Source organism: Trachinotus anak, unplaced genomic scaffold, assembly GCF_046630095.1.
Source record: "Trachinotus anak isolate AG129_WGS33_773 ecotype Australia unplaced genomic scaffold, CSIRO_AGI_Tana_v1 ptg000009l, whole genome shotgun sequence".
Taxonomy (NCBI): Eukaryota; Metazoa; Chordata; class Actinopteri; order Carangiformes; family Carangidae; genus Trachinotus; species Trachinotus anak.
The window spans coordinates 15,243,971-15,271,917 of NW_027273860.1; the positions used below are offsets into that span (position 1 = coordinate 15,243,971).

General features: G+C 41.0%; 3 protein-coding genes across 4 annotated transcripts; 1 reads left to right on the forward strand and 2 right to left on the reverse strand.

The window, feature by feature from the left end:
* Positions 1-1,754: 1,754 nt before the first annotated feature.
* mos (v-mos Moloney murine sarcoma viral oncogene homolog) lies at positions 1,755-3,607 on the reverse strand. The gene has a single exon (XM_071485567.1). It carries the CDS (start codon positions 3,543-3,545, stop codon positions 2,529-2,531), a length of 1,017 nt encoding a protein of 338 aa, XP_071341668.1. The 5' UTR covers positions 3,546-3,607; the 3' UTR covers positions 1,755-2,528.
* Positions 3,608-5,870: 2,263 nt separating this feature from the next.
* plag1 (pleiomorphic adenoma gene 1) lies at positions 5,871-22,420 on the reverse strand. The gene is made up of 3 exons (XM_071485566.1): positions 22,148-22,420; positions 15,447-15,803; positions 5,871-15,239 (listed from the first exon to the last, which is right to left on the reverse strand). Exons 2-3 carry the CDS (start codon positions 15,692-15,694, stop codon positions 14,051-14,053), a joined length of 1,437 nt encoding a protein of 478 aa, XP_071341667.1. The 5' UTR covers positions 15,695-15,803; positions 22,148-22,420; the 3' UTR covers positions 5,871-14,050.
* Positions 22,421-22,596: 176 nt separating this feature from the next.
* On the forward strand, positions 22,597-27,681 carry chchd7 (coiled-coil-helix-coiled-coil-helix domain containing 7). 2 transcript variants are annotated; one of them, XM_071485569.1, is made up of 4 exons: positions 22,597-22,955; positions 24,250-24,309; positions 24,429-24,527; positions 27,329-27,681. In XM_071485569.1, exons 2-4 carry the CDS (start codon positions 24,256-24,258, stop codon positions 27,431-27,433), a joined length of 258 nt encoding a protein of 85 aa, XP_071341670.1. In that variant the 5' UTR covers positions 22,597-22,955; positions 24,250-24,255; the 3' UTR covers positions 27,434-27,681. The 2 variants fall into 2 exon arrangements, with proteins under 2 accessions (XP_071341670.1, XP_071341671.1); XM_071485570.1 differs by having other exon boundaries at positions 22,627-22,820.
* The last annotated feature ends 266 nt before the right edge of the window (positions 27,682-27,947 follow it).

A 27,947-nucleotide genomic window follows, 5' to 3' on the forward strand; every position in this document is an offset into this window, starting at 1 on the left:
AACAGCCTGTCAGATCCTCTACTGCAGCAGTGACCTCTGCTGTCTGTGAATGAAAGCTGCAAGCTGTGAACCTGTGTGTGTGTGTGTGTGTGTGTGTGTGTGTGTGTGTTTGTGTGTGTGTACTGAATATATTTTGTGAAGCAGTTTGTGTTGCAGTGTTGCGTGGAAGATGAAGAAAAGGCTGATTTGGTATGTGCAGCATTTAGCTCTCCCTCTGAGTCGTTCAAATGAAGCATCCATGATGGTGAATTCATCAAAGGTTTGAATACACTCACGTAAGTTTCACTCACACACTCTGCCTCAAAATGTGGACCTGAGCTGGATGTTTACAATTTAAGACCGGTCCTAAACTAGTACAAAATAGGTCTAAGTTTTGTATAAAGAAGCTTAAAGTAACTCTGACTAAATAATTCCAGCGATTATCCAATCAGCCATCATCATGTGGCAGGAGTGCAGTGCATAATCTCTGACAGACACAGGTCCGGACCGTCGCTGAATGTTCACATCAAACATCAGAGTGAGGAAAAAATGTGATCTCACTGTCTATGACTGTGACATGATTGTTGGAGTCAGACGGTCTAGTCTGAATATTTCTGACAATATCCAGTGAGCAGCAGCTCCGTGGCTGGAAACACCCTGTTGATGAGAGGTCAGAGGAGAATGGCCGGACTGGTTGGAGGTGACAGAAAGGCTATGGTAACTCAGATAACAACTGTGGTGAGCAGAAAAGCATCTCAGAGTGAACAACACATCCAGCACTGAGGTGGATGAGCTACAACAGCAGAAGACCATGTCAGGTTCCTCTCCTCTCAGCCAAGAACAGAAACCTGAGGCTGCCTCCAGCAGGATGATGCTCCGTGTCACAAAGCAAAGGTCGTCTCAAACTAGTTTCATGAAGATGATGAGTTCAGTGAATTCAGGGGCCTCCCCAGTCACCAGATGTGAATCCAGTAGAACCTTTAGGATGTGGTACAACAGGAGATTGGCAGCATGAATCTGCAGAAATGATGTGATGCTGTCATGTCAACATGAAGCAGAAACTAAAAGGAAAGTTTCCAACATCTTGTGGAATCAGTCACATGTAGACCTTAGGCTGTTTTAGGGCAAAGTGAGGAACTGCCCACTGTTAGTATGGTGTTGCTTACCGAGTGTACTACAATCACGTCTACCCACAATTCCCACCCTCCAGCACTAAATCAGCCAATAACAGGCCTCTGGAACATGACGAGTTCCCAATGCCCCTGTTGACACGGGTCTCAGATCATTTCAGAGCTTCAGAGGTCTTCATCAGTCAGTCAGTCGTGACTGGCTGTGTGGCTGAAGGCACACTTTTTTTTTTTTCCCCCTCCCCCAAATATTTGATGACAAGTTGACAAAAAAAGGTTTGTCTCCAAACCCACAAAAAGAAAAACAAAAATGTTCACATGCAAGTTTTATGATTAAAATATCCACATCTATAATCACTGCTAAAGCTTGTGAATATTTGTAATACAAGAATCAAGATGCCTCTAAATACAGGATGTCAGGAGACCAGTGAACAGTTTACTTTAGCGTTTCATGTTTAGGTTGACCCTTAACCCTTGACTTTGTGTGATGCCTGTTTCAAGAAGTGACTTAACTGAGCCTGTGTGGGTCTCCTCACACGGTCCGAGTGCAGGTGAAGTTAACTGGAGACTCAGTGTTAATGTGTCTGTGTGACAAACTGGTGGTGACCTGTCCAACCGATGTGAGGACGAGCTCAGAAGCAGAACACATTTAGTATAAAAATAATTTTAATGAAAACCCATCACAGTTAAATCTCACATTACAGTCTTTATGGAAAATAAAACTCAACTCACATGTGGAGTCTATCATTTAAGAACAAAGGTGGCTAAAACCACGTAAACTTCAAGTGCAGTTTTGAGTTGGTTTCTGAAATAACAATGATGTGCTGTCAGCACTGCTGGACTGTTTGCTGGTTTAGAGGGAGCAGTCATGGATTGTGCCTGACAACTTTACACTGTAACCAGCAGTAAGACACCAACAGTGTCAGTTAGTAGCCCAGACTGTCCCACTTGTTTTCATGCAGGTAACACTTAAAAAAACTCCAGCTGAGAGTAATGAGGATTTTTTTTTTTTTTTTTTTATGTGTAGCTGTGTGGTGACTGACTGACTTTGCACCAAACTCCACTCAATTACAGGTCACTTTAAAGATGGCTTCCTAAGCAGCACAATTAAGCCTCACACTGCTAAGAAAACAGCTGGACCCCACAGGAATCACTAACACACTGTAGAACACACACAACACATTTGACTTGAGACCGGTTTGCAACCAAAAGTGCATCAACCTAAGCAGAGAAATAAAAATAAGGCCACAGCTGTTTTTGTTGTGCTTTCACCTTGTGCGGAGTTGAAAATCTAGCAATTTCAGATATTCTGTTGAACGGGGTTTGGCATGAAGGTGAGCATAAGAAAAAGGAGAGTAGCCTTGTCCACTGCCTGGTCCAACTAAAACCCTTTCTAAAAAAAAGCTTCCGGTCCATGTGAGCTCATCTCTGGGGGCGCAGCTGCTCCAGCTGAGGCAGCAGCTCCTGGGCGCTGGGTCTGCAGCGGGCGTCCCCGCTCCAGCACCGGGTCAGCAGAGTCCTGCACCGCCGCCCCTGCTCCGACCGGAACACCGCATGGTCCTGGACGGACGGCCGCAGATTGTGCGCCACCACCGCGTAGAGGACGTGCTGCCTGTCGCCGGTGTACGGCTGCTCTCTGGTGATCAGCTGCCACAGGGTGATCCCGAAAGAGAAGATATCCGCTTTAGGGGACACCCCCTCGCCCTTCAGCAGCTCCGGGGCTCTGTGCGTGTACGTGCCGCCAACGTGGCTCAGGTGGGGGCTGATGGCGCTCTCTTCGCACCCGTGGTCCAGCTTCAGGGAACAGCCGAAGTCGACTATCGTGCAGACGTCCTCCCCGGACACCAGCACGTTGGCCGGCTTTATGTCCAGATGCACAACGCCGTGCGAGTGAAGGAAGCGCAAGCCGTGCACGATGTCCGCGGAGTACCTGAGCCACCTGTCCTCCCCCAGCGGCTCCGCGCAGCCGTAGATGAGCTGCTGCAGGTTTCTGTTCCCGACGAACTCCATCAGGACCGTCCCGATGCTGAACTCGTCTCCAAAATCCTCCGGGACGCAGGTGGTGGCCGCGATGACGCGCACGATGTTTCTGTGGCGCAGGTGTGCCGCGTTGAGCTCGGCCCAGAAGCTCTGCCGGGACGCCAGCTTGTTCTTGGTGCACTTCTTGACTTTCTTCAGCGCAACGGTCTGACCGAGGTACTCCGCCCTGTAGACGGAGCCGAATCCGCCGGAGCCCACGGGCTGCACGGACCGCAGCTCCTTCCAGTGAATCACGGAGGACCAGAGCCGGGTGGCGACTCTGCCGTGGAGCCGCTGGGCGGGGACCTGCAAGGTGGAGCCGTGGGAGTGTTTGGTTAACGGGCTGCTGCAGGTCCCAATGTCCAGGGAAGGGTAGATGTCTTTGGGCAGCAGGCGGGTCACGGGAATCGGAGAAGGCATCGTGCACGGCAGAGACAGTGCGTGCACGGCTGAGGTCTGACGCTGACTGAACAGCAGCTGTGCAGCCTCAGAGCTTTTCAGCGCGCGCACACACACACACACACACACACACACACACACACACACACACACACACACACACACACACACACACACAAGGCCACACTGCCCCTTAGCGGTGTGGAGTATGTAATGCACCCTGTTTGGGTTCAACAGGTTCATCCCGATGGTTCAACTCAGTTTACGCTATCTACAGCAGGGGAGGACGGGTAATATGAGCCACTTTTCTTGCATTGTGAAGCGCAATAATATTTGTGTGTGTTAAAAAGTAACTACCGCATGTGTGCATGCCCCGGGCCACCCAATCAGCTGCTCGCTGGACAGTTTTGCGCAGTGCACAGCTTTAGAAGTGGAGACAAATTTGACATTGTTTAGCATGAGAGTCAGGGGAGGGAGCTCCTTGTTACACAGCTCAGAGCCTGAGTTTGTCCTTTGCAGTCTCCTCACTCAGACTCCTCCAGCATGCAGCAGCGAATGAAACACACTACTTCAGTGGGAGACATGTTGGAGACACTGGAGAGGACAGGAGGTGCTGCATTGCTCTTTTGATCAGTCGACCCCCTTGAGTTTTTTTTTTTTTTTTAACCCTATACAGTATCTCTTGTCCAGGACTGAGCTTGAGGCCAGTTGTGTTTAAATACTGGATTTTCCAACCTCCACCAGAATATGGAGACGAGATTGAGAGAAGCATGAAAGTGAGGGCTCGGAGACAACAGAGAGAGCACGAGCCTGCAGCGGTGGTTCTCAAATGTTTTCACATCAAGGACCCCTGAACTGATGCAAATATAGCCCATGGACACCCATCTGATAAGATTTAGGCTTTTAGGTGTTTTATTACAGAAAGTGTGTGAAACCCATGATCAGAATCGTCATACATTCTGTCATCGTGTTACTTATGGATGTCAGTTATAGTAGAAATAAATCCCTTTTTTGCTGGGGTCCTCCAGGAACCCCCAGACCCCACTTTGAAAACCACTGACCTGCAGAATAAATTACAGCTTGGGCTCATCTGACTTCAGCGCCTCGTGCCTGTCAGCCTGGTGACCTGTGGTGCTGGGGTAGACTCTGTAGCTGTGAACACTGGGTGGAAATGCTCTTGTCATGTGTATAGGTTTGTTTCGCATTATCAGAAGATCAACCTATGAGAGCAACAGCGTGAGAGAATCACTAACTCACATCCTGTCTGAACCTATTTGAGCTGCATCATTCTGAACACTTCCCCTGCACCATGGATCTGGTACTTCTGAACTATTTAGTAAAAATCTGTTCTTTGAAAACCTCTTCAGCCACAAAAACAAAGTAGGAGAGAAGTCTACGCAAAAAAAAGTGAAGATTTGAAACCCCGCTTGGTGAAAATTGTCTGCTGCGTTCTGATGAAACACAAGATGATTCAGAATTCATGTTGTCAGGGTGGCATGAAATTGGGAAGATTTTCTTCTCCCCAGTTCTGTGAGTTCAGCCGGCTCTTTCTGTGTTTGCACGTTTCCTCCGGGTACTCCTGCTTCCTCCCACTGTCCAAAGACAAGCAAGTTAACTGGCGGCTCTAAATTGCCCATAGGTGTGAATGTGAGTTGTGAGTGCTTACTTGTGCCTATACATCAGCCCTGTATAGGAACCCTCACAATCATATATATATATACATACAGTATGTGGATCTATAAAGAGAGACATTGTGCACCTGCAGTCCTTGCAACTGACTTTAACGATCAGACCTATAGTTTCTGCTCCACTGTTTCCAAAGTCTGTTAAAACACACCAGTGAGTCACACTGTCGCACTGCGTGACATGTTCCTTCATCACCACGAATAACTGGAATTTTGACACCGTTCTGCTGCCCCCAAATAGTCACTACTGAAAATAGTCCCCAACAAATACACTATTTCATCCCGTTCGAGTAACACATTCTACAAACTACAGTGACCAGCTGTTTTTTTTTTTATTCATTTATTGTGTATTTCTGATAAGTTTTTAAAGATTTTTGTGTCAGGCCCAATGGCTTGTTCAAGCTTTATGAGTTTAAGCGCAGCAGGATTCAGCCTCATTTCTTTTGTTTAAAATACTTGCGGCCAGAAAATCAGATTTAATGTTATAAGCACATTAAATGTTGCATTTACAGACGAGTTACATCCATACTGCCGTATACCTTACGGTGAGAGGACCGAGTCCATGTGGCCTGCTGTGAATGGAGAAGCTCCAGCGAGCCACAGAATCACAGATGCAGACAGTGAACGACACGTTTTAATGAATGAGCAGACAGACTGGTAGTTGGATCCTTCTTTTATGTTTATTAAACTTTCATTACATTGTGTAAAAACACTGGAGTTGACGACTGCAGCTCTTCTCTCTCATAGCAGCAAAGGTATGTAAATCAAATCAGGTTACTCTGCCAGACAATAAATAATCTGCCTCTTTGGATGATGTCAATGTTTAAAAAACAACGGATAAAAGCTGCAGCATTAATTTTTATTTTACACAACCTATAAACATATACATATATATATATTTACTTATATATATGTTTATGTGAAATACTTTGCCTATATTTATAAAAATACAACAGTAGTTTGTAAAATAGATTTGAAGTAAAATATTGAGAATTATCAATGAGTCCATCATTGTCACAGGATGGCATTGTTGAAATGCAACGGATAACAAAACCAACATGGCTGGAATGCAGTTCGTCTCTGAACTTCCTCAGCTCGTTTCCAATGGAGTCGCGTCTCTCAGCGTCAGCACTGATGACTTCATCTCCCACCACGACTCAGTTTCCAAAATATCAAAACACACAGGTGGGGGAGGGGGTGGTGGGGGTGGTGGGGGTTGGGGAGCATTACAGGCAAGTCTGTTAAAAGACTACAAAAGTCACAGTACAATAAAATATATGTAGCTATATAGTACAACCAGGCACACACATGCCAACTGTTCAGCTAAACTGGATACTTTGTTTGTACAAATGATACATTTAAAAACTAGAAAAGAGGTCTGTAGCACCTTAAGGAGCTTTAGAAGTATGTTAGCAGCTTGATCCAATACCAAAATATATTGCAGTATTGCAGTGTTTCTTACATACACATTCAATAAAGTTCACTGGTACCAATGAAGCTTATAAAAAGAAACAAAAAAAAAAAAAAGTTTGACGTGATTTGCTAAAGGTCTGTGCCTCTCACCGAAGAGCATCTCCTTCCTCTGGTCACCACGTGACTATGGGACACAGTCTGTTTTTCCTATGTCTTAGTCCGGGACAGTTTAGATTTAGGATTATGAATTTGACATGACACCAGATGCCAAATCTGGATCTGGATCTACTTGTCCAATGTGTAGAGCTTTTTTTTTTTTTTTCTTCTTTCAACTTTGATCCACAGTTTGTAATTTTTATTGTCACCCATCTAATCTCTGGATTCTGTCACACAGCCCATAGAGGTCATACATGAAGTTCAAACTGCAGTTAGCCGACTGTGAAATCTGTGTTCATGCAACAGCTTTCAGACAGAAACCACAAAAAAAAAAAAAAAAAAAAAAAAAAAAATCAAGTAATATGTTTTCATAATGTCACACTGAGGTCAAAGGATGACTGAAGAGGAGAAAAAAAAAATCATCGTGGGAGTTATTGAACATATATCTTGTTTGTCTTTTTAACAAATAATTAAACAACCCATGACAAGATGATATAATTAAGTGCTATATAACTGTCCATTTAAGCTTCATTATTGCCTGTGCTCTCACCTAACCCAGCGGTTGAAAAGTCAAAGAAGGCCTTCTGAAAAACTACGCCTATTAAAAAAAAAAATCATCATTTGATAAAAGCCCCCTCAGTGAGATACACAGAACACTTGTGCAAGTAAAGCAAAAATGACACTTTGATAGGAAAAACACTGTCAAAATTGTACCTGTAAAAATAAAACATTTATATTGTATTTACATGTTATTGTTCTCTGAAAGAGCTAAATATATAATCTATAATGTAATAAAGGTTTTAAACAAAAGGTATTGTAGGAAATGAAGGCATTAAATTTACAAAAAGTGCTATTATTACTATATATATACATATATATACATACATGTATGTGTGTGTGTCTATATATATATGTATATATATGTGTGTGTGTATGTGTGTGTATATGTATATGTATATATATATATATATATATATATATATATATATACATATATATATGAGAGAGAGAGACAGAGAGAGGGGTTTGCTAAAATCTTGTGTAAGACCACAAACCTTCACAAGATCACAAGATACAAATAGCAAAGTTCCTTAAATGCTTTGAAACATTACACATTCAACTCTACATTTCACACAACCCAAAATATCATCTCTCATAATGTCTCATCAAGTCCCGTCGTTCAGGGAAGGAAAAAGGGGGAACTTAACACTTAACACTAGTTCATCGTTATTTTTAAATCCCGCAGCACAAAAACAAGATGAGTATGTGAGGTAAATGATAACACTATTGGGTTATAAAAGGCATCCAACATTTCATGTAACTATGATGCACCATCTGTTAACTGCTGCGGTGGAAGGCGAAAGGTGACAACATTTTTGCAAGTTGTGAAGTTCACATTTATAGTCTTCAGTCCAATGTCTCTTAAACATATAAAATTCAGTTTTTCTAAAGATAAAATATGTATTTTTTTGTTGAAAGGCACAATGTACAACAGCAAATGTGACCATCCTTTAGTAATGTTGTTGTAGGGCTGGGTATTGATTGAAATGTGTCAATATGCTCCAAAAATATACCATACTCTTAGAAATATAAACCCAGTTTTCTACAAAATCTTTTTTCCCCCCAGCATCTCACAGCCTTCATCACGTAACAAAACTATGGTCACATGATGCATTTTGAATGTATCATTGATTAAACTCGATATTAATTGGCTGGAAATGGACTGAAACGTCTAGATATGATTCCAAAAAATATACCTTTCTCTTAATATAATATATATAAACCTAGTTTTTCATCATCTCACAGCATCATCACATGACCAAAGTATGGTCATATGACACATTTTAAATGTATCATGTGATACAATGTTGTCCAAAAAATACAGTCTAAAATTCGCTTAAGACGGCATCTTGTGCAGCTTTCCCGCTCTTTTGTGATGTACGCCTGCGAGCCAGCACCTCACTCCAACAGCTGTGGATTTTGATTTCAATCAGAGACTAGGTCAAAGAATAAGTCAACAAGATTACTGTATGTGCTACACACACATTCCAGTCCATGCCCAGCCCCACTTTGCAGGATAGTGATTGCTAGCACAATGCTAACTGAATAAGAAAGGAGACTACAGTCATGAGCCCATAGCTAGCAACAGCTGGAGAACATTTATCACCTCAGCATTCTGTGTGTTACTCCACGATTTGCAGAAACAAATATTCCTCTTAAAATTTTTACTGTCGGACTTGAAATTTTTCCCTCGGTGATTAAAAAATAATAATAATCAAGGAGCGATGTGCGGAGTGCTGAGGTCCCACATGAGAGTAACCCAAACTAAGCGACTTTTCTTATGAGCAACAACAGCTGTGGCTAACCACTCGATGAAACACTACAGCTGTTAGAAAGTCTAAATCTAAATACAGTCAATAGAGGTAATGGCAGTTGCTAATGACGTGTCAAAGCAATGCATCAGTGCTAACTGTAGTTTACTATTTGATTCGGTTTGAAATCTTGTTAGCAACCTTTTCCGCTTCATTAATCTGTATCTGCTCTTTTCAACACATCACTGACGGTATATAATGTTTACACGCGATGTTCAAAACCAGCATCCTGTTTTTAATGGGCAATAATTGTAGGGGTGTTGTGCAACATTTCAGCAGAATCTATTGGTTTAGCTGAAGGTGATGTTAGAGGATGTCACTGTAATGTCAACCTGGTTTATATGTATATGGTGTGCATCTGTTCCAACACAGCTGTTTTTTTTTTTTTTTAAAAACGGCCTGTCTGTATTCCCCACATTGATTTAAGTGACACAACATCTGCTTACAGTTTATGATTTGTCCATACTGATGACTGCATGTTGAAAGATGACAACGTGAAATGCGCATTTGTGTCTGTGCGGACTGACTGAGGCACTGAGGACTCATCTGATTTCCTCGCGTTACTTTCATTACCAGGAAGTTCTGTCACGTTTGGTGGAGCTTCGCTACATACTTCACCCATGTAGGTAGTTTTGGTTTAGTTTTTGCAGGTCTTCAGAGTTCTACCGTCACACGTTTTGTTTGTGGAGCTTAAAGCTTCCAAAATTTTGATTGATTCAACACCAACATGCTTTTCTATCAGCACTGACCCTGTTACTAAGGATTGTCCACAGAACACACTGTCAGCTGTTTTCACTGATGACTGTGACAGACAAACTGTTGATAATGATGTTGTGCATTATCTGATATGTGAGTGTTTCTTACATGTCATTTTTCGAAATCCTTACCACCAGACAAGTTAAAATCCTGCAAAACCATCTAATACTAACATTTTTTAAATCCTTGCTTTCTACAATCTCTGTGCAGAGCAACATAGACAAGCAAAACTTCCACACCCCTACTTTCAACATATAACACTACTTCCTGCATTGACAGGAAATGTAAAATGTGAGGTATGGAATCATCCAATATGGACTCGGTTCATATTCCTACAGGTTGCCATGTACTGGAGTGGAAGCAGAAGTCCCAGAGGCAGAAATCTCAAAATGAAATCAAACCCAAACTGCCTACATGGGTAGATTCAGTACTACTGTAGTGGAAGCTGAGACAACACGCTGTATGTGATTTGTCGATGAGTGCATGAGGATGTGTATGTTTAACTACTCACAAAGAGGCTGAAACTTTGTCCATCTGCACATGTAACTGCATTTAAAGTGATAGTCTTTTAGTGAGAAAGATTACCTGGACTATTGATCTAAATCTAACAAGCTTTGGCCTAATGAGTTTCATTTTTCTTTAATCCAGGGAAGGTTAGCTGTGAATCTTAGCCCTTTTCTACTATTGTCCTGCTTCACATTCATACAGTTGTACATATTTATACGTAGGAGATTCCCAAGCACCACTATAGTCTCTTACCACCTGTTGGTAAGCAGCTTTGCATGTACAGCTACATGCCGTGCTAGAGGGCAATAGAAGCAGTGAAAGGATGGGATTAATGGCTGACTCTTTAGTAGGATTATGCTAAAATTAGGCATTTCCACCATGATATTATATAATATATTCCTGAAATGTGGATGTTTTGAGCTCGTTAGGAACTGAAGATTTGATTGTAATGTTCCTTTATATCTTATTTAATATGTGAAAAGCCGACTTTACAAAACTCAGATCAACCTCATGATAGTGCTGACGACATGTTGGATAAGTAAATAAAATTTTACAGCCATTTAAGTTGCACCATTTGTCAAGTATAATGTGAGATGGTGAGTTTTTATAACTGTTACCATCAAAGAGGAATTACACCAAATCTCTATTCACATTTGCACGATTTTAGCTTAGTCAGAGCAGTCAAAACCTACAGGACTAACATGCGTTTTCTGTTTTAGGGGGTGACTTCCGTTTTAATCTAAACACAAAGTAAAGTGGAGCTGTGCCAGAGGAAGTCAGAATATGTGGCTGTGGACATTCATTTTCATCATCAAACTACATAACTGATATACCATATATCGGCTTTCTTTCTGGACCTGTGGGTTGAGTTTTAATGGAAGCAGAACATAGTTCGAAGATAACATTGAGAGTCAGGTTTTAAAAATGGGGAAACTCCCGAGGTGCGGAACAGTCACTCATAAAAGATGTGTTTGTTTCACATCCCTTTCTTTTGGCTACATCACCAAAAATAGCAGCAAAATTTGGCAGTTTCACATAATGTTACAATGACTTCATATACTCTTGAGGAGTTCCACATTGTTGGCATATTTTACATTTGTATTTCATATCTAGTTCTTGCTTATATAGATATATAATGGCTAGAAGATTTGGTAAACAAGGCACAGTGTTTCTTATACATCTGCACACTGTAAAAATGTCTGTTTTCTTTCACCATAAGAGGTTTAAATTGGGGTGCTTCATATTCAATTGTTTATGCTGTATTTAAGATATGTTGTGGTATGGGGGGGGGGGGGGGGGGGGTGTCCAGTGAAAATATTGGATTAGGCTATGGAGGCTCTTGATTTAAAAAAAAAAAAGCACACTATTAGATCTAGCCCCCCTGCCCACCTCAATAATGTTTGCAGTCCCTAGTTTGCATCTATAAGGTTAATTTTTCATGCCACCTCTGCAAAGACCTTCTACGATACATAAAACACAATGGTACTTGGTACCATATATGAACACTCATGACTCGCAGATGTAAAACAAACTTTCTGCATCTTTCACATCCCATCCTCGACTAAGAGTTTAGTTTCAGTCCAACATTCACAAACAAGGCAGTCTAATCACACTTCTTAGAGGCCCATCTCCTACTAAAGGCACAGGTGCTTGACTCCAGACAGGGAGGAAATGATGGAGATATATACTTCATGTGTGATTATGTATTTTTGCATTAATAACTTGGGACTTTGCTTTATGGTCTTTGATAGTTTCTTCTTTTTTGAATTAACAGGATACAAACTAAACAAGGCGAGAGTGGAACAGCTCAGCAGCCAAACCAAAACTGAGCCTGTCATACTCACTCCTGCTAAAAGACAACTGTACGGGAGTGGTTGACATAGCTCATTTTAGCTAGCTAAGTGGGTAAGGCTTATTAATAGTGAATGGCTTTGTGTGTTTGTGTATCCAGGTCAAGAGCCAAGCTTGTCAGTTTTCAGTGTGGAAACTGGTGCTTGTTCAACCAAGACACATACAGCCAGGGATGCTGTGTTTGTGCTGGAGCGGGTGTTTAGAGGGGGCAGCTCGAGAGCGACAGCCCTTGGTTTTGGCAGCTAGCAGCCGTCTCTGTCTGCGTTTGGTTGACTTTGGTTTGGGGCTGGGGGGGGGGGGGGGGGGGGTAAATAAGAAACACTGTAAAATAACCGTTTTAGCTTTTATGAAAATGCCCCCACTGTCAAAGAACTAAGATGAAACTTGACCAGAAAATCTGCCATCTATTAAAACGAAATATAAAACTGTAATACTGTTGCTCAGTAGTTCCTACTCAGTACCTTGTCTATAATAATGTGGATGAACTTCTGTTTTATGGATTGATCAGAAGGACCAGACTGATGTTTTTGCATGTTTTAGCCTATTTACTACTCATCACATGTACTTTCATTTTCTGCTGAAAATCCTTTAGAGCAGATTTGAGGTTTTTTGATTGAGTTTTTCCACCCTACAGGAAGCTGTTGGTTTCCGATAATTTCACTTCATATTGGAAACAGACTTGAAACTGGGTTGTGTAATCCAGCAGAGTGAACATCAGCTCTGCTTTTACTGCTGACAAGGTGACATCACTGTCCTGCATGGTGATGCAGGCGTAAGACAATACATCACAGCGATGTTACTGACAAAAACGCAACCATACGTGATCGTTGTCGTGGATTACCTGACCCAAGTGAGCTGATGTCACTACATGATGAATGAAATGAATGGAAATGGACAAAAACATACCAAAAACTACAGACTGGTCCTTTAAAATCACACCACAATTAAAAAAGACATAAAACAAAGGTCACATGTGATGCCTGACAACATCACAAAGTTCAAAGTGCTATACGAAAAACAATATACATTTGCAAAATATGCATACTAAGGTGATCTAATCTAAAGAAAAGAAAATGTAATTGCAATCAAATTACTATCATTAATCTATGTGAAAATTTCTCAGCTCCCAAAAGACTAATTCAGGTTTAAACTGTCATGGCTTTCACTGTCACTGTTAAGTCATGTCCATGTTCCTGTGTAATGTGTGTGTGGCATGTTTCTGCACTGATGTTAGTGGTGCAGCTGAGGGCTGCTGCTTGTGCTACAGTAAAAAACATATATGTATATTGTAGCCTGCAGGTCATATCTTGTGGTATCAGAACATATCGATATGGGTTAGAAACTAAGAATTTTGAGTTTTTAGTTGCAAACATGCAGCACAAGAGGATTATTTTTCTCTTTTCATGCGAAACGTCATTAGGGAATCATGATTTTTTTCCCCCCAACTTAATAAAAAGAAGTAAAAGGTGAAAAGAAAACATCCCAATATTAGAAAAGCCAAACTTTGTGAGGAGAGGTGTGTGTGTGTGTGTGTGTGTGTGTGTGTTACTGCTGTCAGTGCTGATCGTCATGTGTCTGCTGCATGTATTAGTGTCTGCTCATGTTGTCATATTAAGACAGAGGCGCTAATGTCGTCAAACATGTGCTACTCACATCTTGTTTCTGTGTCTGTCTGATGTTGTGGTTGTGTAGTTTGACATGCATGTGTACGTGTGTGTGTGTGTGTGTGTGTGTGTGTGTGTGTGTGTGTGTGAGTGCGTGTGTGCCAGGTGCAGTACATACTGGATCACTGAAAAGCTTGGTGGAAGCGGGGCAGTGTGGTGGGTGTGCTCAGGTTGGATATGAAGGAGGAGGGGAGCCCTTGAAGCGGACTCTCTGCAGCCTCTGTGCCTTCAGAGGACTGGGGGGGCAGCTGGACGAGAGGTGCGGGCTCTTCGGTGGGTGGATAGGCGACACCCTGCCCCCCGCTGCCCCCTGCCTGGTTGTACGGAGGCCCGTTGAGCGGAAGGAAGTTGAAAAGCTGTGAGAAGTCCATCAGAGAGGAGGATGAGGCCAGAGAGTCGCCCGCAGCAGCTGCTGCCACCGATGAGGACATTTTGGACAAGGACACCTCCTCGCTCGCTCCTTCCAGCCCACCCACTTGAGGCTCCAACTCAAGTTTGGAGGAGGAGAGTTGTGGTTCTTGGGCTGCAGAGGATGAGGAGGGCATGCTGCTCTGCAGCTCCATCAGGTAGGTCTCCAGTTCTCCCTTTAGATTATGCTCCCGCTCCTGAGAGGAGACGGTGTATGAGGTAAAGTTGGAGCCCAGTGGGTACTTTAAAGAAAAGGGGTGTGGGGGGGCGGGGAAGGGCTCTGTGTCCAGGACGGGGCCTGTGTACATGTTGAGCTGGTGTGGCCTTGGCGTCAGCATTCCTGGGAGCTCGCCTTTGATGTCCCCTGACGCCAAGTCGTAGACAATGGGCTCCAGCGAATCAGCTGGCTCAGTTTTTACCCTCAGCAGCTCCTGGGGGTGGCTCTTCTTCATGTGACGTGTCAGGTGGTCCTTCCTACCGAAGCGCTGGGCACAGTACTGACAAAGGAAGTCCTTGCGTCCGGTGTGCACCACCATGTGTCGTCGCACGTCTTTACGGGTGTAAAACCGCCGCTCACAATGCTCGCAGCGATGCTTTTTCTCTTTGGTCCCGCCAGAGGACTTGCCAGCGTGTGTTTTGAGGTGCTCTAGAAGGACCCCGGTGCTGGGGAATGGCTGCAGGCACACTTGGCAGGTGAGATCTCCACTGTTGGCGGCGTGGAGGGCGAGGTGGCGTTTGAAGCCCAGCTTGGTGTTGTAGCTCTTGCCACACTCCTGACAGGTGAACGCCTCCTTGTACGGGTCATGAGTGTGTAGGTGATTCTTTAAGTGATCCTTGCGGTGGAACATTTTCTCACAGTATGAACACTTGTGGTTTTTTTCTGGCGAGTGAGTTGCCATATGCCTTGGAACACAGACACATTCTATGAGCACTCAGAATTGTTGCAATCATGTTTTTAAGTAGGCATGCTTTACATTACACATAAACACAAGACCTGAAAACTAGTATTCATCAACACATCATTCTGACTACTTCAGAGCACTAATGTTACCAAAAGTAAAGAGAAAAGCAACATGCCGCAGCCTGCTATGTACTGCTGCTTGTCTGTACCGTAGCAGCTTGTATTTGGAGACGAAAGCCTTGGTGCAGTCGGGGTGGGAGCAGCGGTAGGGTCTTTCTCCTGTGTGAGAATACGAGTGCACCTTCAACTTCTCCAGACTGTTGAAAGCTTTCTGACACTCCTGGCAGGGGAAGTTCTTCTTCGGCTTCCCCTCTGCTCTCCTGCGCCTCCCCGTGGGTGGCGTGAGCTTGGCTTTCTCCAAGATGTGGTCACGGTGGCCCTGGGTTCCTGTGGCCATGGCACCCTAAGGCAGACCAGCTACATGGACAGGGGCACAGTGCCCAACTAGTACTGATGCGATTATTCTATCCAGTTTTATGTGCTCAACACCGCCCGGACTCAGGGGCCTGAAAGAGAAAGAGAAAGAGAGAGAAAGAGAGAGAGAGAGAGAGAGAGAGAGAGAGAGAGAGAAAACATCTGAATGATGGTTGAGTTTAAAGTTGCTAACTTAGCCCCTGGCAGCAAAAAAAGAAAAAGAAAAAAACAAAAAAAAACAAAAAAAACAAAACAAAACAAAACACTAAAACCTAAATCAAAACCTAACTTCACTGTGTGGTGAAGCTGGTTATCAAATGGCTCAGTTAACTCTGAGTTTTAAAATTCAACAATTGGAAATCTGTACTGTACGACACTGGAAACCATATCCAAATATTAAAAGTACTAAATAAGTGTATCATTACTATTCTAAATACATTTAGCATTTTCAAATTTCTAGTGCGTGTGTGAAACACATAAAAAGTTAAAAGCTATTTATGGCTGTTTATGCTGCAATAATATGGAGGAGAAAAGAGAGGAGAACAAAAGTAGTTAATGCCTGATGTGGTTTATTGTAATTTAGTAGAGTTTATTTATTCCAATTATTAATAAGTAGTCACCGCAGTTGTAGTGACGAAATAAGAGAGTAAAATGGATCTGCGCTGACAGAAAATAAAGGACCTTTCTATCTAATAAAGGAACTTTATTTATGGACTAACTTAACTTTATGTTTCCAGTCATTTGATTGGTCAACAGTCAAGCAGTTGACAGAGCAAGTTAGCCACGGCGCACTGGTTACCATGGTGATCTACCCTGATTAAACGTGCACCAGCTCTACGAACCCCTGTTGTTTCTGAATCTACAGGTTATGATGAATGTATTGATAATATTCCATTGTTATTTTATATTCAGTGACTTACTCTATGTTTGTTTTATGTACTGTTATTTCTTAAAGGTCCAGGGTGCAGAATTTAGTGGCATCTAGTGTTGAGGTTGCAAATTGCAACCGACTGAATACCCCTACCCTCACCCTTCTTTGTAGTGTGTAGAAGAACCTACAGTGGCCTTCAGGTAACATTAAAAAAAGCATGAAAGGCCCTCTCTAGGGCCAGTGTTTAGTTTGTCTGCTCTGGGCTACTGTAGAAACATGGCGGTGGAGGACCTGCTCCTTATGTACATATGAAGGGCTCATTCTAAGCTCAAAAACACTTCTTAGTTGCAGGTGATTACACACTAGTGAAAACATGATTATGAATATATTTCTGCTTGTCCCTTATTTTTGATGTGTGTGTCAATCAGAAAAAAAAAATAATAATTCCAGTAAATGTCCCTTTTGTGTATCTACTAATTATAATTAAATTACAGCGGACCATACTTATAAGATAAAATAAAACAGACTATGATAGCATTGCAGATCTCCTTTTTGACATTACTTTTGGTTTGCACTTTATGAACTCAGGTCATCCAGCAGCCTCAGTAACTTGACATGTTGATGGATCTGCAGCATTTTCACTCTTTGTGGCTGTTTCTCAAACTGAAGATAGTGCCATTTTATTGCCATGATTTCTTCTCATGAAGTTGTCTTCAACAATATCAGTGCATTTGATGAATTTGGACACAATCTATTTCTGGAGGGGCTGAGCGAATCAAAGCACTCAAAAGCTTTTGAAAAAAATAAATAAATAGAAAATCAGAGTTGATATTATAAATCAATGCATGGGAAGCACTGTGAGAAGTGTAAAAATACTTTTGGCTCATTATGAAACTGTGGTGCGACAAATTAGTCAGTTGAGTAGGCAGCCCATGTTCACACTGCTCAAAGAATGTGGCCACATGTTGCCCAGACCACCTCCGATTGTGGTCGGAGCGACTGGATCTCAAATGCATCCTCGATGCATTTTGAGTGCATTCACGCTTGTGCTTAGAGCTGTCCAGTTGTGATTGGATCACCTGACACACATACCAGATTAATACCAGAGCTGAACAGAGCCTTAGATACAACAGACACAGAACAATTTACTTATCGTGCTAATAATGTCAAATATAGAGATTATATATAATTATCTTATTATATAAGACTATTAGTGCCAGGCTTTATAAGAGCCCTCCTGGCAACTTATTTCCAATATTTCTCCATTGTTTCACCCATTACCCTGGTCATCAACACAACAAACTTTCTGTAATCTGAGAGGTTTAGTGGGTGGAGTTTCCTGAGTTTCCAGACATTAAGGTGGATGAACATCTGTCCATACAAACAGCATATGCCAAGTAAACCTGCGAATTCAGAACCAAGGTCTGGGCATCATGTGATGCCAGGACCAGCTACGCCTGGAACACGCAGGTGTACACAGGCGAACCTGCTGGAGAAGAACCAGACCAAGTGTGTGGTCCTGGACATCTCAACAGGTCTGCAAGGGCACAACGTCACATATAGTCTACAACACAAAACAGCTGACCATAGTGGAGACAGTCGGACAGAACAAGCGTCAACTTCCTCCTGCACTAATGACCACTGAGGACAGGACTTGATTGTTATCAAAGTTGAGACACAAACACACACACACACACACACACACACACACGTGTCATACTGAAACATAAATGTCCTGCTGTGAGAACCAGGGAGGACAAGACGCCCACTGCTTCCTTGACAACAATAAAAACAAAGCTGGGGTCAACACCATGATCAGGTATGCTACTTTTTCACCCTCAACCCTCATATACTTGTTTTTGTTTTAATGCACACAGAGGCATGGTGCGGAAACGTTTTCTCACATATTAGAATTAGGAACAGTATGTCATTTTTTCTATGCATTTGAGTATGCAAATATGTTTTTACATTTGATGAACTGAAGAATTGTCTTCAAAGTTATGTTTAATATGTTACTACAAGAAAAATATTTTGTATGTATTGACTGTTTTATTGACTGTACAGGTATTGGTGCATACTCATGTAAAAGCATGAGGGCCCTTGTTGATGTTTTACAACAAAGTAGATGTGTGAGGCTACAGTGACTTTGTAGCTTGGAATCAGAGGAAGATTTTCAAGAGGAGGCTTTTCCTGCAGAAATTAAGAGAAAGCTACAGTGATGGTGCCAACACTTTCCTGCAACACCGGAATCTACCGGACTGATGAGAGACATACAAGGGCCAGGACAAAAGAGACAAAAGGAGGAGGTGCCCACTCTGTGCAACGAGATATGTAAAAACGAGCATCGCGTGAATGAAATGTAATGCAAATATAACATGCAAACCCCCCCCGACATCTCAACAGTCATATGCATAATTGATTTTTTTGTTTTGCTTTTTAGCAACACTGTTCTTGTTACTGTTGCTGTGTAACATTCAGAATTTCATTTTCTAATTGAAGATTTTAAGTATAAATAGTTTTTCTCTTTCTCTTTTCTTGGTTGATAAAATTATAACAGTCAAGTTTGACCGGGAACACCACAGATGATATTTAAAAATTTATGGGGTTTCAAAAATAAATGTCAGATCTACAGACAATAAGTGCTCTGTGACAAATAGCACAATATGTTTCCTCTGGTATTTACTATATAAAATAATCCATAAATAATATTTATTTTACTCAAAAACAAGTTGTATACGTTCAGCTCAGTGAGGCCTACAAAACTACAAGTTCCAGAGAGAAGTGCAAAACTTGTTATGAAATTAAGAAAAAAAGAGGATAAAATGATTTAACACAACCACAGGTTATAATTATGGATTATGAAAGATTTATAAACACTTATAATGGGTCAGTGAATTTAGACTGTGAACACAAAGGTTGGTAAGATGAAACAAACAAGCATCTGTCCCAGTCAGCCTTGTTTCAGTATTGGTCCAGAAACTCCTGTTCACTCATACCTGGGATTACCATATATGGACAAAGGATTTAAATTAAGCTATCTTGAATTATTTAATCACGTATTTCTAACAAAGACATCTGTTGAATTTTAGATCTTGCCCCAACTAAGTTTTAAAGCAAACATTTAATTTAATAAAACACAAAACTGTGCTGAATACAGATAAATAGATCACATCTGCCATCATCCATTCTCAGATAAGATTATTATTGGAAATTCAGACTAAAAAGACTTTTTAAAAATCACACATGAGGAATTATCACTCAGCAAAAGTTTACATGATCTGCATTCATTCTGGGGTATCTGACAAATTAAAAAAAAATGCTAATTTATCTTCACCGTTAGACAGTTTTAAGTCTCCATGCAGGAGATACCACCTCATCCCTCCTGCCTCATTCTGACTGTGAAAGGGGCTGATATTTGTTACTGTAATTAAACTTTAAATTTTCCTGTAACCTGAAAGATAAAAGTTATTTGAGGAATCAGACCTCGAGCCTTTTAGCTGTTGAAATGAAGAGTTATCAGATACACTTGTGTCTGCAGTGATTCTTACATTTCTAACAGAAATGAACTAAATTACTACAAATAACTACACCGATAATTGATAACTACTTCGCAATAATTAAGACTTATCACTGTTTAAAATTCTAAAGAGCTGAACTTTTTGACATCAGTAAAAAAATAATAAGTAACATGTACTTTAGCAAAAACTCCAAATTATTTTATTCTCATTACTAGACCTTGATTTAAAAGCAACATTTCATTCTAACACAGGAATATGCATTTTATGAAGCATATTTTGTCTTGGTAAAAAGTTTCAGATTTTTTATATAATTTTAAAAAACATTAATGATAATGATAATAAACTGGATAGATTCTACATCTAGTTACTCAAGTCCATTAGCTTCTTGTCTTAACTTTATATAGTAAATATACTAATTTATCAATAGAGATAGAAACAGCTATTCACTGTTTTCCAAATCCTGTTTTTTGTGTAAGATGTCTTCAAAGTAAAAGTGTCCTATAGTTCAATGTTACAACAATGTAGTTCATGTTAATTTCAAGACAAAAATGCCTACTTGGTATATTTTAGAAGACCCAGGTTTGTTCATTTAGCTGAAAACACAAGTTCACAAACAAGTTTTTTTACCAGCACAAAACACATGTTCACAATAGCAGCATTATATTGCAACTAAAACAATTAAGTCTAATCATGGCTTCAATTAGGCCCCCTGATCTCAGGACAAGACATAAAACTGCTTCAAACTAGGTGCATTCATATAAAAATAACAGGCAGAAGGAGGAGCAGTGCAGGCAATTCAAAGAGCATAAATGGATTACACTGTCTAGAAAATTCCCTTTCAGTCTCAACAGCATTTAAAGTCGAAAGCGTGACAGATATCAGTGTGTGCAATGGGACTTATGGGTGAAAACCATGCCACAGCAGCTACACAACAGCTGCAGACTAACTCCATGTCAGACCTAGACTTTAGGTTTAAGGTGCAGGACAGGTGTAAACAGAGGCTTGAGCCAACACTGACAAACACAACTTCCTCTCAGGAACTGTTACAATATCAACTCTAACCACCGACACAAGCACACTGGCTGCCTCAGCCTCGACAGCAAATCTGCAGCAAGTGGAAGAGGCTCCTGATCCCCAGCCTGTACGTTTTTGACGCTCGACACACTGGCATGACGGGGCTCCTATACTGTGTAACATGAGCAGCAGCTATAGGAGCACGACTTGCAGAGAGGAATTACCCGACGTGCACGGCGCAACCTGCCACAACCAACCAAACTGGACACAAGTCGACCTGAAGGTCTTGAAAGAAGCAGGACGCAGGCTGCACAAGCAAATCTTAAGCATCGCCTAATTAGTTTGCCTGAAGTTCCACCTCCATTTTGCTGCTTTATTGACAAGCAATTTCTTGTTTATCAGCCTCGCGGCGGGTCGTAGCCTCGCTGTCACCCCGAAGTGATCAATACCTGCACTGGATGAAAATGCGACACAGTTTATGGACTGAAAAGTGAAAGAGCGTGACGGAGTGTCACTGCGGCCGCTGCATGGTTGCATTTGGCGTTATAGTTTGGGGAATGAGATGCTTGAATCGATACGGACATGTTGACACCGCTCATGGTGAAGTGTGTGTAGCCTGTATCAGGCAGAAATAAATGTGCATGTAGACAGCAGGAAATTTGACATTATTGCTGAATCCAAGTGCGCCTGTTCCTGTCGGTGTTCATCGCACCGCCGTTGTTATTATATTTAAAAAAAATAAACCAAGTGTGGAGGCTATGTTCAACTTTACTCAACTTTACTTCATTCTACCGCTCCCCGTGGTCTTTAATGTTCGTGGACACTCACCGTGACACTAATATCACTAGTGACATAATTTATTAAATTTTTTTTTCCAATACTTGTACCTCCCTTGGTTTTCTCTGTGGTCCCAAACTGGGTACTGATTAACACTAACTTTTTCCCCAGCTCACCCCTCTCTCATAATTTAAATAACCCCGATATTTTAATTCAAGAACTGTGTAACCGTTTACTTAATTTACATCAAACTTACCCCGGACGCTTTAACATCCTTTCTGTTGAGTTTTTCTTGACTTTCAACTATTTTCCGAATTTTTAATAATTTTTTTCTCATATTTTTTGCTAGACGCGGCGGGCCTGAAAATTGTTTGCTTTCCCCTCTTTCGAGCAGCCATTGTGTATGCGCTGCGATGCAACCGCACTAGGATTTAGCCACGCCCATTTGAAGTTCCGCCCCCTTGTGCCTTTTTGATTTGTGCGAAGCGCTGCCACTTTCCCTTCAATGTCAGCTACAGTCCCTTTCAATAAAACTCAATTTCTGGACTTGCTAGATGCACTGTCAATCGTTTAAACTCGGTTTAGTCCAATTTACAACGATAGGAAGACCAGCATGTCAGCGGAGAAATCCTATTCGCTCAGCGGACTGTCAGTCGACGTCGTTCGTCTTCAGAGGTTCCTATTGGCTGACGCTGCTGTCAGTTGTCGGTGACGGTGTGGGTGATTTTCCTGGTGCGCTGTTGCAACGAGAGTGGAGTCGTCTTGAGCATGACAGGGAGGCTGTAGCTTACGGCTTGTGTAGCATTACTAGCTAGCTACATGTAGCGTAAGGCTGCTCACAGCTTTTTTTTTTTAAAGCAAACGTCTTGCCAGCTCTTCAAAGGGACATGAATGTCAACATCACGTCTGAATGCAGGAAACGTGGATAGGTTTGTCAGATATCTTGGTCATTTAAAAAAACAACAACAAAAAAAAAAACAAAAAAAACGGGATAACCTTCACTGGTGAGGATACCAGGCGCATTCACAATTCATTAGTCTGGATAAAAGTTGGCTTTTGTAAAGGTAGGTGTTGTGTAGCTGCGTCTCCATTCAGCCCTAATGTTAGTCGTTATATCTTGATGAGAAATCAATGCAAAGTGAACGAAGTTTCCCCGTTTGGTGGAATCAATGAAGGTCAACAGTGTAGCAACGTTATATATACTGGCAGGAAGGGGGGGGGGGGGGGCATTTAGGTAAGACTTGTGTGTGTGTTTTTAAATGTACACCACTGCTCATCTGTGAATGAAGGTATTTTTACTCAGTGTGGTTATAGGACTGAGGACTAAAGCTGACCTGAAAGTTTAACTTTATTCTAAATTGACTGTGGCTTTGTGCATTAGACTCTTAACTGTATTTCTTGCTCAATTGTGATGTGTTTTTCCCTGTGCATTTCTGAAAACATAACCTTATTTAACTGTTCTCATCCATAAGTGTAAATTATTTTGGGGAATTTTTTCCAGACTTGTAATATCTGGACCAATTTACTTAGAAATCCACAGAACAGAGTATAAGTAATGGTGTGGTGGCTATAATATATGAGGGTGTGGTATAAATCTAGCTGCAGGTTTTTGTGTAAACAAAAAAACAAAACAAAACAAAAAAAAATGCAGTGGAAAATGTTTTTAAAAAAAAAAAAAAATACTGGAGCAATTGTACATTTTTATAGCCTAGAAAAACGACTTCCCCCGATGGTTAAAACATTTGGGTCAAAATTATCAACTGCCATACCACAATGGTCCCTGGCCAGGTTCAAACCAAGCATGTTGCAGTGCCCCTTACTGCAAAGCACTGTTACATCGATCAGTCTCTATTTTATTATTAGGAGGCTAGCTGCAGTTTTTCCCACAAATATCTATTTTTTGATTCTCCGTATACTTAAATGATAATATCCATGCCAGTTCCCCCAGAGCCCATGTGACATGTGAAATGTTTTGTTTTGTCCGACCAACAGTGCAAAGCCCAGATAGTCACGCCACTGTGATGTCAAACAGAGCAAAGCTCATGTTAGCAAGAATATTATCCTTTTCAAACAACTTGAATATTTATAAAAGTTTGTGAAGATTAATTTTGTAGAATGTAGAATCGATTCGTTGTTTGGATGCCTTACAGCTAATACTCACATTTGATTGTTGCCTTCATCACAGCATATCTGCCAACAGAGGCTGACTAAATATTCAAATGAACTAAGCAGTAGAAATCAGTATAATATTCCACTGTATGCCCTTACACCCCAGTTAACCACTGGTAAAGCAGGACCCTCCTGAGAAATGTCTGCTTGAAAAAACTGAGCCTTTTCATATTGTCCATTTGTGCACAGATCCAAATGGGTAAAAATGAAAAAAAACTTCGGAATCAGGACATAAACCCGTGTATCGAAGTAAGCTTACCGACCCTTTACATTCTGTATCGTGTCCAACATCTACCTGCTGCTGCGATGTGGCAGTGTCTTTACCTTTCGAATCCTGATCTTTTGTTGTGACTGCTTCTCTTTTCCAGGAAAGCGATGCCTCCCATAAATGTTTGGATGCCTACAACTATAATAAGAGTATGTGTTCAGCCTATTTCCAGAGATATAAGGACTGTAGGAAATACTGGGTGAGTATATATTTTTTTCCTGCATCAGAGAAAACAAATTGAGGAAACTGGGAGGGAAACAAAAATACCTGCGAATACATTGTGCATGTTCATGTCATGGCCACAGGCACCTGAACTTTGCCATACCTGTGTATTGACTCCGCTCACTTGTTCATGGTTGGGAAGACAGCAAAGCGACTCCTCTTTGATGCTGCGTCACCCTCTGGTTGGTCAGGGCATCTGCACAGTGAGGGGCAGAAGTGGAATAAAAGAAGCATTTTTGTCTGTAGTAGGGTCGGCACTACAGAGGGAACCTTTGGTAGAAAACAGAGGAGAATCCACAAAAGTGAAGGGAAATTTAATTAATAAGGTTTAAAAAAGAGGAGTTACAAGTATGAGCTGTCCTTATCTTTTTTTTACCAAAAGGTTTATGGACTTAAACAACAAACTTTCTTTAACAACAAAACCTCTTCAGCGATTTAGTTTGTCACTTCCACGAAGTTGTGGGACTCAAAAGAATGGTAAAAAATGAAGCTGCAGAGGTTGAGCTATCCAGACTTATGAGTCTCTTTCAGACATGCACCTTGTTAGTCTCATGTGATGATTTTACATGTTGCTCTTATGTCTGAATAACCACGAGAAGAGCGTGTGGTGAGGTCATACCTGTCACTTGTAGCACATCTCCAGTCTGAACTGAACGCTGTCACATTAATGTAAAAGGTCACATCAGTACAAGGTTAAATCTAGAGAGAGACAAATCAAAAGCTCATCCCTCTCCGACATCACTAGGAGCACTGTAATAAACATATACATCATTTGTTATGGACTGTTGCAAATAACCTTGTTTTTAACATCAGTCATTAGAAAGGACCTCCAAAGAATTTAAACAAAACCACTACCCAGAATACTTCTGGCAAAAATTAAGAATGACTCAAACATGAGCTGAGAAACTCATGAATGAAAACTGGAACTAACACGAAAACAAAAAGCATTGTCTCACTGAGTCATAAATCAGAGAGCAACAAAATAAAAGTCACATTAGATAATATTTACAGCAACAAAAAGTTTTACATAATTGAAGTTAGATGACTTGGTAATAAAAGACCCAAGTGAAATATCTGCTGCCTGTGAAAGTTTCTGTAAAAATTATGAATCAAATGTATTTGCTCATGCAATTGAAAGATTCATGAGTTCAATGAATGACATGAGAAAACATAGTTATAATCTCAGTAAACAATGCAATGTGCCCCTAACTTCTGAAGAAGCTTCTATAAATCTAAACAATTTACCTTTGACAAACTACACCACAAAATAATTGCCAGCTGTGTTGCCACAAAACTCAAAGTGAAGTCACAGATGAAACTCAGTGTGGCTCAGTAACTACTGGACATATAACAAATGGCATTAGACTTATTTAAAGATGGTATATTATTCTGATGTGGGAGAGGAGGAAGGATTTGATATGACTGAACATATGTTCATTTTTAAAACATCAGAATTTTTCGATTCTGGAAAAACCTTGATAGAAATGAAAAATTTGTTATAAAACAGTAATGCGTCCATTGAATCATTAAATGGGTACTCTAGGGGATTTAATATCAATAGAGGCTTTAGACCATGCTGTCCTGTCTCACCCAGCTAAATTGGTCCTTACTAAATCTTGTATGGACACTACAATTTGTGCCATTCCTTAAAAACGTGAAATCCTAACACCAGCTCATCAATAATCTCTTTGTGACAGGTGCGTAGGTGATGTTGACACGTATGAGGTAGAAAAGACGCTTGTACAATGTCTTCACTTAAATGTTCTTCATTGAGCGGGTGAGGACAGTGTGTGGGTGTCGATGGAAAACTTTGACCAAATCTGAAGAGCAGAGATTTAACGTATGGCTACTGAGGGATGCATCAATCTTATCAACAATTAATTACTAAAGAAGGCCTATCAACATTAAGTGTTAGATGTTCCCATTGAGTGTTGCACATCAGCAGATCAAGCGATTTATCATAATTTCAAATGCAAAAATAAAACTCACCTTATAAAGATAAAAAACTGTATCGATGAGAACCAACTGAACCATCCAGAGGTACATTTTTGATGCAGTCAGGTTATTATCTTCATCCTTTGATCCCTGTAGCATAGACACTGATGAGGACTGCCCACTGTAAGTCACAAAGCAACCAACTAATATAATATATAATATAAACATCAATCTAAGAAACTTAGCTAATCCACCACCTTCTGTTATTAACTGGAAATGGTCTAAGATGTGGAAAAAAAAAATATTAACAAATAAGGTAAAATAAGTTTCTTTTAAAATAATGCACAGATGTGTGAAAATATATTTATATGGAGATGTGTGATACTTTGTGTGATTTTAATTCATCTGTTACAACTAGACTAACGTTTTTTGGACTGACCTGATGAACTTTCTCCACAGAAAAGGAAGGAAATTTTCTCAAAACAAAAACCAAACTTCAGTGTCTTCAAAGCCAGTTTTAATAGTATTTACTTTGACACCCTGACACGGACATAGCATAAAAAATGATATGTACATGTGAATAACTGTGTATTGTATTGAGCACTGCTCTATTATTTCTTTTTGTGAGGATTGTTTTTTTTCCTTTTCACTCTCTTCCTTATTGTGAAATCCCTACTGTCAATAAAAAAAAGCTCCTCCAGAGCACAGAAGACACTATTGACAGCCTGTGGACCATTAACCATGACTTGAAAATTGACTTCGACGTGGTATATTTGCAGTATCCCTTCCATACAAACAACACAGCTGCGTCTAACTAAGCCTTTTGTGTTTGTTTCCATGTAGCACAACGTAATGCTGGAGAGGAGAAGAAACGGTGTGAAACCTGACATGCCCACTGCCGCAGAGAGGCAGGAGATGCTCGCTGCTATCGGAGGCAAACCATACTGAGAGCCAGCAGACTCACATAGAGACACTGTGAAAACTGCCCACAGGCCAACACATTCTGGTGACGCGAGTGTGATCGACCTGTTCTCAAGCTCAGGTTATGCTGAAGCGACCATCTGCCACTGGACTTTATTCTGAAATGAAGAGAGGAAGGTCACAGAAGAACCAGATCCGAGATTATTTATTGAGGTTAATAACAGTGTGACACGAACTGACACAATATGAAATGAATTAAAGAGCATTTAAAGTTGTTTTTTTTTTTTTTTTTTTTTTGTTTCAAGGAAAAAAGTCCTGGGGCCTGTTCCAGAAAGTGAATTTAACAAAGTCTGAACCTAATCCTGGACTCTGAGTGGTGTAACTCTGAGCTGGTTCGGTCAGTTCTTGAGTTTGTTCACTCACAGTTAAGCATTTGCATGCTAATTGGAAAAAAAGGCAATAATCAATGGAGCTTTGATACTATGATTCAACATGGCAACGGGTAAATAAAGAGCAGAGCCTTCATTTTTTAATCCACTCG

Excerpts from the sequence above, each read along its gene's own strand:
- mos (XM_071485567.1), bottom strand. The coding sequence starts at position 3,545 with ATGCCTTCTCCGATTCCCGTGACCCGCCTGCTGCCCAAAGACATCTAC.
- plag1 (XM_071485566.1), bottom strand. The coding sequence starts at position 15,694 with ATGGCCACAGGAACCCAGGGCCACCGTGACCACATCTTGGAGAAAGCC. Across the intron at positions 15,240-15,446 it reads TCCAAATACAAGCTGCTACG|GCATATGGCAACTCACTCGC; the intron begins GTACAGACAAGC and ends CTGTGTTCCAAG.
- chchd7 (XM_071485569.1), top strand. The coding sequence starts at position 24,256 with ATGGGTAAAAATGAAAAAAAACTTCGGAATCAGGACATAAACCCGTGT. Across the intron at positions 24,310-24,428 it reads ACATAAACCCGTGTATCGAA|GAAAGCGATGCCTCCCATAA; the intron begins GTAAGCTTACCG and ends TCTCTTTTCCAG. Across the intron at positions 24,528-27,328 it reads AGGACTGTAGGAAATACTGG|CACAACGTAATGCTGGAGAG; the intron begins GTGAGTATATAT and ends GTTTCCATGTAG.